Source organism: Liolophura sinensis, chromosome 9 (assembly GCF_032854445.1).
Source record: "Liolophura sinensis isolate JHLJ2023 chromosome 9, CUHK_Ljap_v2, whole genome shotgun sequence".
Classification (NCBI taxonomy): Eukaryota; Metazoa; Mollusca; class Polyplacophora; order Chitonida; family Chitonidae; genus Liolophura; species Liolophura sinensis.
In genome coordinates, this window is record NC_088303.1 from 18,032,815 (window position 1) to 18,045,306 (window position 12,492).

Here is a 12,492-nt window from a genome sequence, read left to right on the forward strand (position 1 = left end):
ACTTATCCAGCCAAAATAAGTCTGATTCAGACCCCAAGACATTCCTCTAGCCAGCATAATAGTCTGACCTAGACCCCAAGCCTGATCCAGACCCAATGTTGACCCTTCAGCTGATGTAACTGTCTGACCCAGACCCAGACCTCTGGCCAACAAAAATGTCTGATCCAGGCCCCAACACACTCTTCCAGCCAACATAATTGTCTGATCCAGACACTGAGACACTCATCCAGCCAACATAATTGTCTGACCCTAACCCAAAGACACTACTCCAGTACCCCAGTATCTTAAAAGCACCCATAAACTGAGAAAAGCAGTAACAAGAAAATACCACGTTCTAAGTGCCTATGCCATGAATTGGAAAGACTGGCAAATAATCTGTTCTTCGCCAGTAATCTGACACTTTTCTGTGATGTGTACACTAATGCCAACCAAAACCGCAACAGACACAAAACAAGAGAAGGTTTCTTCAAATGTAATACATCAGCATAATATTCACTGCTCTTTGTGATTTAATACATCAGTACATAATCATGGCTAGCAGGCACATCAAACTGCCAGAAAGACATCACATGAATGATAAGAGAATAAAAGCACTTATGATGCTTGATGGTTTTACTCTGGTTACAAATACATTGGGAGTCATTCGATGGAAACACATCTATCTACACCAATGAACAATGCAGGTGCGATCAAAGTTCAGGCTTACATGTGCAACGAAACCCACCAAAACAATGCAGGCCATCAACATTACAAACAGCTGATATATATACATCATTAAGTAATGATGATTTCAAACTAACTACTACGGTCTTTAAGACGCAAAGTGGTTTTACTTGACAACCAAAATAATATAACAAGGTACTGGGAAGCAGGTTGGATTTAAAAGTGAAATTCAGTGGACTGAGGGGTTATATAATCAACACACGTATTTTATAATCAATGAATAATCAATGCTCATGCATGGTCACAGCCACCTTATGGTATGTGAAGACGTTTGAATGTTTGAACACACTCATTGATAGTAAACAGGTATTTACATACATCCTGATGTGGTAAACCATTTAACATCCCTGAGACCAATTTCACAAAAAAAGATTTCAGTCATTTTCCTTTCTGGGAGTTGAAACTGTGATCACAGAACAAGTGGGTTGTGAAGATAATTCTTTCATGACTGTAATTTCTGGTACAATTAACTTGAAGGATACATGAAATGCTTTGGTTTATTTCTTAATGTGCAGATTATGATGTGTATATGTGTACATATAATAGTACAAACAAATTTTTCAACTTTCACTTTGGGGAGTAAAAAAGGCTTCAAAGTACAGTTTTCTTCAGGCCCCAGCGGTCAGCCTGGAAATTAAGTAGTTTGCAGCAATGATGACAATGATGACCCCTGTGTTAAAAAAAGCTCAGCAGGGAATGGACCAAATAGGATGCAGAGCAGAACGAATGGGGGTCAGTGTAAGGGCGTGGCAGGGGCGCTAAGCTTGGCTAGAAGAAGCCATGCAGTAAATATGTGCATGTCACCTTGCCCACACTGTAGCCACACGACTCACCTGGCTCTGGCACTTCAGGGGTGTTCACTGAGTGCTGAGCAAGATCAACAATGACATAATTTCCCAAAAAATTTAAACCTTGACGGAAAATATGCATAATAGAGAGGGGTAATTAACAGATACAAAAATATCCCTAAAATGAAATTTTTTTAACGAAAATTCTGGGGCATTATTTTCTTCATTTGGCATAGAAACATAATCTTTGTTTTAGAGTTCCTTATCATGTATCCTTTAATGATTACACTTTAGCCAAAGATCTCTTGGTGGAATGGACCTGTTATGTGGTCATATACATGTATTACCATCTAAGGTCTATCTCTTTGGAGCATGAATACCCAAGCACTCATTTTAATCACAAAGTGAAGGTATACTTGTTAACTTTGAAGGAGATTTTTGTGACCTTTGTTTCTTTTCTTTCTTTAAAACTGTCGTATCCACACTTGGTGTAAGTGGTACACAGGCTTTCAGCATTGGCAATGAAGTTCTCTTCTCACAATGTTTTTGTTTTAGCTGGGTGTTCTCTTCTTTCAACAAACTTATTTCTCGTTTCAATGCCACATATTCCTTGAAATTTTGATTTTCCTGGTATAGCCGTAGTTTCTTTTTCAAGTTGACAATCTCTGCTACCAAGTTACCATACTCCATTTTCAGTTTTCTGCGCTCCTCTTCAGATTCTTTTAATGACTGAGTTAAGTTCTGAACATCGGCATATAGTTTGTTCACTAAAGAGTTGTACTCTGATTCTCTTTGGCTTAATTCTTGGTTTTCCTTATGTACTTTTGTCAGCCTCTTTGTCAGTGAATCCACTAATTCATGATCAGTCTTGTCACACTTAGCATCTTCCAACTGACTCTCAAGTTTAGATATTCTAAAATTCAGTTCTCTGTTCTTTTGATTGGCTTCTTTTAGTTCCTTCGTCAAAACTAAGGTTGCCTCCCTTTCCGCTTGAATTTTTTCAAGGTCTGTAACAGTCCTATCCTTCATGGTCCTGGAGTCCTCATTTTCTATTTGGAGTCTGTCAATTTGTGATCTGGCATCTTCTAGCTGTTTCTTAAGTTCCTTAAAAACAAACACAGATACATTATCACAAAAACCTTGAACCATTCTGCGATCTATAATACAAAACTACATCAATTTTCTTTGAAAAGGAGCAGGCTTATGATTTTAAAAACTGTTTCATTGAAAACTATTGTGTGAATATGAGGGGAATTATAATTTTCATAAATTTTTAAAAGAACCCTAAGAAATGAACAATAAAATTACTACTCACTAATTAACTTGTAAGTAGAAATGATATAAATGTTATTTTACTGTCTTTATTTATGAAAGGCACCTGTTTCTTAGTTGGGGTATATTTTGCACATAAGTAAATCTACAATTCCATATTTGAGATGAGGAGATATGTATTCGTCTTGCAGAAATAAAACCCCGCCTGGAGTATTGTGGTAGCATTTTTTTTTCACAATGAAAACATAGTGAGCAGCAGGAAAACTGTGGAGATATTGAGGGAGGGAGTCTGTATCAGCATGCCAAATGACTAAGTCATGGCTGTCTATTTTCAAACCATGCACTTAACCATGATGTCTGTCCTAATGTGTACAAAGGTTGGTATTCATTAACACAAAACCCAATCACAGAAAAGTGTGAAAAAAAAAATGTTAACACAAGTTTGCTTTTACATCATCACAAAAATGGTAAATACTTGTGCATTAAGATCTACAAAGCTCAAAAACTTCACAGCTTGTCATGCAAAGTGTAAAAACCAGCTGTAGATAACACAATTGTATGTAAATGAATCTCTGATCAGAGGGAGAATCTGAAATTATTCCTGCACCATGAATGAACGATCAAACTATCTACCAATCACGCGAAAGTCCTGCGCACAAAAGCGTTATTACATTTCTTCATTTATGATCTCAAATTGGAAAGGTTATGGAAGACTGAAAGTGTTAGAAAATAATCAGATTTTCCCCAATTATTTTTTCTGGGAGCAATCATTTGACGGAAGCCCTTGTGAGGAAAATATTAAATCTTGGCAACAAAGCAAAGACCCTGGTTCAATTCGGAATCATCAGTAGTCGCTGGCTTCCATAATCAGAAGTCGAGGGGAAAAAAAGAAATGATGAATAGAGGTGAAAAGTTAATTCTGCACAAATAGTGTTTAAGAAGAGTGGAGGTCATATGAAAGGCTTGGAGTCTGCTTAAAAATAAGGAGAGGCCCGGATCATTATAGGACGGTGTTCGGAGATCAGATTTAGAGGGAAGGAGAGCATACAACATTTACTTCTCTTATAGCTCAGTAATCTACTCTGTCAGCCATGCCTAATTAATCTGAGGCTGTCACGGAATGGCCGAATATTGAATTTCTTAAAGAGTGACCTATAATGACTAAGAGCGAGCATGAGACATCAGCAGACTAACGAGCCGGGATTGTTCAGTCGCAGGAATCTCCTCTCATTGGCAGGAATTCCTATGCATTGATTCCTGCCTGCTTCATTTACATCCATCCCCAAGACATGACAGACTTTTCCAAATTATCTCATATTTCTTCCTTCAATTTCCAGTTCTAGTTATGTTTTTGTCCCCGTGGAATAATAATACCCACTAAAAACAATGATATAAAACATTGGGAGTTGGTCAATTAGCCGTTGGTGTGTAGGGTAAGGTTCATCCCCTGTGTCCCGATCCCCTCCCCTCCCCTCCCCCAGTCCACAGCCCAGGCTTGCCCTGCCTAAATTGACTCCTCATCCCTAGTCTACTTGACATGGTCGCCAGTCACTCACCTACTCAAGCCAGCTAAAGGGGGCAGCAATTTTCTCTCACAAAATGGCTATGTGGGCAAAAAAATGATGTGGACCTCATTTGTAAGAAATAATCCAATGACAAAGACACAGGCCAGGCACTTAATAAGAGATGTCTTGGGGCAGCAGAGCTGGCTTCCTGGACGGACTAAAAAAGAGAGTGTTACAAAATAGGCAAGCTTCAAGAGGCTCTCCTCTCGCTAAAAATCCCATCTATGCTAAGGATGATTTCACCCACCAAGTCTTTAAGAATTCTCCCCAATTAGATGCTATTTCGCCAGAGGCACAGGCATTTTCCTTAAAATTAGGGTCTGCCAATATATGGGCTCATAAAACCCCCTGATTGAAGCCTAATTGCAGGCTAGACTCCAACACTGCCTCAAACGCTTCTCCTTTGCTTTCTGACGCTCAAAATGGGATCCAAAGTACCATGTGAAACATTAGATTAGGAATTTCGTGTCAATAATGAGAAACAATGATGGACAATGGCAGCGTATCTATGGCAACTGTGTTTTAATTGTTGCTGAACTGTCTGACAAACTGATTTTTATGAAGGTGGGGTAGTGAGAAAACACAGCACAATGTGGCAGTCTTAAGCACACCAGAAATCTCTTCACCATTGTGAACAGGCTTAAGCTCACATTAAAACCTCTCCCTTTCACCATCCACAGATTTTTTATACTTCTGTTGTCAGAACTGGGTGAAAATCCAGTCAAAATGATGGGCCATAAAACAGTGGTAGTGCGGTGTCATTATACTAGGGGTCATCAACCACAGAACAGCTAATATGAAACTAAAAGGCATTTTGTAATTTATCTTTTCTGTATGATATTGGTGCATGTGGTAAAACCATGAAAATGCCTTCAACAATAGTTACATGACTCTATGACATTCATCACGAATAAATGAGAAAAAATATTCTGGTAGTAATGCAACAGGCCTACCTTAAATATATATGTACATATGATATTTTAAAATTATGTACAACCTTGCCAGCTATTAAATGCCAATCGATGAAAGTTGCAAAATTAGAATATCGTAATATGCAGTTCCTAAAATGAGTGAACAAAGAAATTTAGATGTGGAAATTAACATGCAAATGAAGTGAAGTTTATAATGAAGTAAAATTTATAATGATGTTCATGTTGTCCCAATGCTTTCCTTGAAAAAAAAAACACACAATCCACACAGGTTAAAGATTGTTTCTATTGTTTTTGTGGGTTATTGAAAATTTTGGTCTACACTTAACTGACCTTGAGTGCAATGGAAAATACAGTACGCTTAAGTGATCTCTAGTGTAAATAACCTGCCTTTTAATACTGCATAGTACTTCGACTCTCCTATACACGGAAGAAGACAATATTGCTTTGTAACTTCTGACCCTGATGCCTGCATATTTCTAGTGCTGACTAACTGGAATGTCATGCAGAAGACACCAGACAGGACAACCCACCAACACGCAGTATTCTGATTGTCCCTCCTTGCAGTAAGCTGATCCTAAAGCCCACATATTTATAGTGCTGACTCACTGGAATATCGTGTAGAAGACACCAGATGGCACACCTCACCCAGACACAGTATTCTGATGTCTCTTTGTAATAGGCTGATCTTATTGCCCACAAGTTTATAGTACTGACTCACTGGATTGTCATGATGGATGTTCCCATCAAATCGGAGTGAACTAAGATTATTAGCCTACCCCCTTATGCTGAGTGAAGGGTGTCTCCCTAGGAAGGTATATATATGTACAAAGATTGACAATTCTGAGGACTATTGTAAGACCAGAGTCAGTATTGAACTCAGGATCTCCTGTTAACAGTAATGCAAGATTTCTGCCCAGTAATATTACGACAATACAGCAAGTGCCTCAACATTTGTTCTTTTCAATCATGATATCATACAACAGACAAATTAAGGTAACTTTTTCCATTACTTACTTTCACTGTGATATTTGCAATCATAAGTTACACCCCCATAAATGTATGCATAAAATAAAGTGAATTTATCATGGTGTATTATAGTTCAAGTATAAAAAGCATTTGGTTACTCTCTTAATATGAACATGTCAATATTTGTTTTCAACATATTTTACTGTTTTAAAGGTTTGGGGTTCCACAAAGCCGCGTGAACCTTCTACACTATAGCAAGTTTGGTATTCTTCACACGAACTGGTTCCACAAAGCCACATGAAACTTTACACTACAGCAAGTTAATCCACAAAGCCATATGAACCTTTAAACTACAGCAAGTTTGGTATTCTTTACAGGGGCTGAATCCACAAAGCCACATGAAACTTTACACTACAGCAAGTTAATCCACAAAGCCATATGAACCTTTAAACTACAGCAAGTTTGGTATTCTTTAAAGGGGCTGAATCCACAAAGCCACATGAAACTTTACGCTATAGCAAGTTTGGTATTCTTAACACAAACTGGTTCCACAAAGCCATATGAACCTTTAAACTACAGCAAGTTTGGTATTATGGTTCCACAAAGCTGCATGAACCTTTACACTACATCCAGTTTGTATGCTTAGCAGGGGCTGAATCCACAAAGCCAAAAGAATCTTTACAGCAAGTCTGGTATTCTTAACATGAACAGGTTCCACAAAGCCGCATGAACCTTCACACTACAGCAAATTTGGTATTCTTTACAGGGGCTGAATCCACAAAGCCACATGAAACTTTACACTACAGCAAGTTAATCCACAAAGCCATATGAACCTTTAAACTACAGCAAGTTTGGTATTCTTTACAGGGGCTGAATCCACAAAGCCACATGAAACTTTACGCTATAGCAAGTTTGGTATTCTTAACACAAACTGGTTCCACAAAGCCATATGAACCTTTAAACTACAGCAAGTTTGGTATTATGGTTCCACAAAGCTGCATGAACCTTTACACTACATCCAGTTTGTATGCTTAGCAGGGGCTGAATCCACAAAGCCAAAAGAATCTTTACAGCAAGTCTGGTATTCTTAACATGAACAGGTTCCACAAAGCCGCATGAACCTTCACACTACAGCAAATTTGGTATTCTTAACAGGGGTTGAATCCACAAAGCCATATGGACCTTTACATTTTAGTAAGTTTGGTATTCTTAACACGCACTGGTTCCACAAAGCCGCATGAACATCTACACTACATCAAGTTTGGTATTCTTAACAGGGGCTGATTCCACAAAGCCATAGGAACCTTTTACACTACAGCAAGTTTGGTATTTTTAACACGAACTGGTTCCACAAAGCTGCATGAACCTTCACACTAAAGTAAGTTTGGTATTCTTAACAGGGGCTGAATCCACAAAACCACATGAACCTTTACCACAAGTTTAGTATTTTTAACATGAACTGGTTCTTAACAGGGGCTGAATCCACAAAGCCACATGAAACTTTACACTACAGCAAGTTTGGTATTCTTAACAGGGGCTGAATCCACAAAGCCACATGAAACTTTACACTACAGCAAGTTTGGCATTCTTAACAGGGGCTGAATCCACAAAGCCATATGAACCTTCACACTACAGCAAGTTTGGTATTCTTAACATGAACTGGTTCCACAAAGCCGCGTGAACCTTTCCACTAGAGCAACTTTTGGTATTCTTAGCAAAAACTGCTTTCATAGTCACATGGTTTTACCAATATGTACAGCAAGTTTGATATTCTTAACAGTAAATTACTCTACAAAGCCTTTAGAACCTAATACACTACAGTAAGTTAGGTATTCTTAGCAAGGGCTAAGCATTTAAACCCCAATGAAATAAAATTAATCATATTTTTAGTCCAAATCTAAAACATCATAATAGATTCCTGTCTACCATTTACAATTTGGTCAAAATTATCTCCTTAGCATTATAAATAGTACAGCAGCACTATGATAACGAAGTCAAAACTGGGTTTGTAGATGCAATCCCTGGAAATTACAATGTTAAATATTGGCAATCATTATCCCATAAATCTGTTTGATTTTCTCTTACCAAAATGCAAAATGTTGCAACAGAGTGTCCACCATGGCAGCCAGTTATGCTCTGCTGCCTTTAAGTAAATCTGCTTCTTTTTAGTGCACATGCTTTGTTTTAGTGTAAACTACTTATTTGTCTGATACTTGTTTAACATTTTCAAAAGTTTCAAAAAAATTCAACTTATCACAATTCAGACAATTCAAATAGACTATGACATATCGCTAAAAACTATTTATAACTATTTGTGGTTATAAAGATATTTTAAAGATTTATCTTTATTACCGATACTAACATACATGTAGGTAAAATATCCATAAACAAAATGTAACAGGCAATATAAAACTATCATATTGTATACATTAAGTTAAAGGTTTCTTTCTTACTTACAGTATTTGTACTTATTTTCATAACAATAATTAATCTAACCAAATAAGTTGATTGCAACCACCATCAGAGAATACATAGGAAACCTACAGCTCTACAACAGAAGCCAAACCAAGTACACAATACCCAGCCGTCTGATAGCTCAGTCTTACAAAAATGGTCAAGGGGAAATAACCCATGTCTCAAGCTAGGTTTAAATATCTCTGCAGAAATAGGCTACCAGATCAATATTTCTGGAAGGTTACTCCATCATCAATATATACACATAGTGAATAAACTCAATTCTGTGACATATTGTCAGTAAATGATTTATACCTACATACAATTTGAAAAAAGGTTGTTTCACCTCTAGTTCACTGTTGTGACTTCTCTGTGAGATTTCCTGGGAGAGCTGAGCATTTTCACTCTCTAACTTTGACAACTCTTCCTTGAGTGTGTCAATTTCATGCTGCATTCTCTGTTCCATTTCTATTTTCTCTGTGGCTTGTTTCAGCATCTGGAAAGACACAGCTGTCCACATTAATGACAATAGCTAACAATACTACCGTATGTTTAACAGTAATCAAATCATCATAACAACTGATACAAGTACGTACCAGCACACGCTGTACACTTTACATATTTCACATCAGGTTTCTCTATACATGTACATATATGTATGAAAAAATACCAATTTGTTTATCTGATCAATGTATTATGCTGTAGGCCTACTCAGTACTATTTAATTTTAATGCGAACCAGTTTATACATGTAGATGGAGGAAACTTGGCGCAGGTATTCAGTCTGTCCAGCTTGAGGAGAAATGTAAACAAAGCAAAGGTATTGCAGAATAAAACACTGTAAGTGATGGGCAAAGGCATGCAAAATGTTACAATCAATCAGTTTGACGAACAAGGCACTACCAGTATCAAATTATACTTAAGAAATCATCTGAAGGGCAGTTTAAACAAAAACAAAGTAAGTGTTATACAGTCTTTAGCCTGTGTAGTCTTTCAAACCTAACTTCTGAAAGGCTAAAGCTACACATTTACAGATTACATATATATTAAAATATTTTAAAGATTTAATTTCAATATTTATTTGATTGCTGTTTTATGCCATACTCAAGAATATCTCACTTATATGATAGCAACCAACATTATGGTGGGAGAAAATCGGGCAGAGCCTGGGGGAAACCAACAACCATTCATAGGTTGCTGGTGGACCTTCCCACGTGTGGCCGGAGAGGAAGCCAGTATGAGGTGGACTTGAACTCACAGCGACCGCATTGGTGAGAGGCTCCTGGGTCAATGTGCCACGCTGGCTCGCTAACAACCTCGGCCATGCAGGTTTAATGTACAGCTTTTCTTGAATGGGCTTGAAGTCCAGCTCATGATCGCTTCCTCTCCGGTCATATGTGGGAAGGCCTGCCAACAACCTGCAGGTAGCTGTGGGTTTCCCAGGGCTCTGCTCATTTTCCTCCCACCATAATGCTGGCCATTGTCACATAAGTGAAGTATTCTTGAGTATGGCTTAACCTCTAATCAAATAAATAAATCAATGGAATGGGATGTGGCTTCAACATATGAATCCTAATTCAAACAGTGGGCATTCATAGCATCATAAATACAATGATTACACAGCATTGAAGACCACAAACAATAAGGTTGTAAGTTCAAATCTAGGTGGATTAACCTGTCTGCCAGGATGTACATCCAAATTAAGTACTTGAATATGGCATACAACCCTCATAAAAAATAAATAAATGAAATGGTACAAAAAGAACACTACCAACCTCTGCCCTGTGTTTTTCTGTCATCATTGCTGTTATATCATCTGTCCGTTTCAAAAACTGTTCCTGTAGTTTAGTCAGTCTTTCCTTACTCTCCTGAGCAAATGCATGAATCTCTTTGCATTTTAACATCTCTGCCTGAAAAAGATAACAGATATTAACTCTTTTTTAAACTATACCATTATTTGCACAAAAAACATTCATGCAATTCAGCACATGCAAGACACATGAATACCTGCATGATATCTTCATATCTGAACAGTCAAAATACCACACCAAATTTTGTACAGGCATAGTAGGCCTACTTGTCTTCAGATTTTTGATAATTAAATTAAGTTTACACTTCAAGCTTCAACACTGAACCGATATAAGCCTAGAGGCTTAATACTTAACATGTGCCAACAACTTCTGCATCGCACGATACTGTATTGCTACTTTTTTCCCAAACTGTAGTAAAATAATACACTAATATCTTAAAGGGAAGTAAGACAAAGAATGAACAGATGCAAGTACATAGTATGGTATCGGCATGGTATTTAGTAAGCTAGGAATTCAGTTTGCAAATAATGCATTCATTATAATTATTACCTCCAGTAGCTCAATTTTTGCTTTCATCTGTTTGTTTTCCAGTCCCAGTTCTTGGACAAACGAGAGTGTTTCAATGTGCCTCTTGGTGAGTCGCTCATCATCCTTAGACTGCTGCTCCTCCCTCGTTCCTCGATTATAGCAGTTCTGCATGTTTGATGTTATTTGTGTGATGAGAACAGCTGTAGTAAACAATCCAAACTGTTAAAGCTAACCAATTATGTTCACCTCAAAGTTTCACGTCACTGTAAAATGCATCACCCGGGAGGTCTACAAAGCACAAACCGGATAATGAAAACTAATCTCACACCACTTTCTTAGTTTATAAGGTTTTAGGTCGTGAGAAATCAGTAAATCACACTCATTGTGAAGCTGTTCTTATCGGTAATCGAATGGATTGTCCTTTTGCGGATTTTCTAAAATTGTCAGTTGTCTGATGGGACAAGTCGGGTCAAGTCAGATCAGATCACCACATTGCAGTGGTGCTGTTGTTGTTGTTGCGTTTCGCACACTTTGCCCTTGAACAGGCGCCTTTTGTGTGACTTTGACGCTTATTGAAACTTTTAACTTTATTACTAAACACTTCAAAAACTTGCTTTACCGTGAGGAACCACCAAAAAATGAACCCGTAGGAGTTGTTAAAGTTCAAAGCACGGTTTCACGCTCACATCCAGCTTCGGAAACGCGTTAGGTTTCCCTGGAAACGTCACAGCAAGAGTTGTCTCCCTTACGCTGGGCACCCATACACCTGCATTCATACGGTAGCTGTACAAAGCAAAACTAGGGCCTGGGGAGTGAAACCAGAGCAGTGAGGATAGTGTGATTGTAAAATCAGGGTTCTTGTTACTTTTGCCTTCATTGTGGATTTTATTCCAACGACTTATGTAAATCCTTAAAGAGTAACAACTAATATCCCCTTTCAACGCCATGGCTTAAGCAGTATCGGGCAAAAGAAAGAAAAAATGCAGCTCTGCTATTAATGGAAAGCCTAGAATGACATCACATTTAATAAACAATCACATCAAAAACAATGGTGATCAAAATAAAGCGAACGTGACAGATTTGAATTGGATTGTTCGGTCAGGCTATAATTAGTTTCATGTTTTATTTGATACCTGACAAAGTGCCACTTCCAAGGATTATGTTACAAGTATGTGTAATGCAAACTGACCTTTCTCCACAAGCATCATATGCCAAAAGACACGTAACCATTACGCCTTTCACCTAGTCACAGTATGCCAGCACCTGGCTGACTAGAACGTGCTGACGACACCAGATATGACAACTCACCCAGTCACACAGTATGCCAGCCCCTGGCTGAGGAGCACTTGCTGACAACACCATGTAAGACAACTCACCCAGTCACATCATGCCAGCACCTGGCTGCCAAGTACATGTTGATGACACCTGGTATGACAAATCACCCAGTCACAGTA

At 38.1% G+C, this 12,492-nt stretch overlaps 1 protein-coding gene across 2 annotated transcripts; it reads right to left on the reverse strand.

Annotated features, from left to right (window-relative positions):
- Positions 1-521: 521 nt before the first annotated feature.
- On the reverse strand, positions 522-11,732 carry LOC135475486 (uncharacterized). 2 transcript variants are annotated; one of them, XM_064755402.1, is made up of 5 exons: positions 11,658-11,732; positions 11,060-11,238; positions 10,475-10,609; positions 9,047-9,196; positions 522-2,615 (listed from the first exon to the last, which is right to left on the reverse strand). In XM_064755402.1, the coding sequence occupies exons 2-5, from the start codon at positions 11,207-11,209 to the stop codon at positions 1,905-1,907; spliced, it is 1,146 nt and encodes a 381-aa protein (XP_064611472.1). In that variant the 5' UTR covers positions 11,210-11,238; positions 11,658-11,732; the 3' UTR covers positions 522-1,904. The 2 variants fall into 2 exon arrangements, with proteins under 2 accessions (XP_064611472.1, XP_064611471.1); XM_064755401.1 differs by having other exon boundaries at positions 11,060-11,716.
- Between the last annotated feature and the right edge of the window lie 760 nt (positions 11,733-12,492).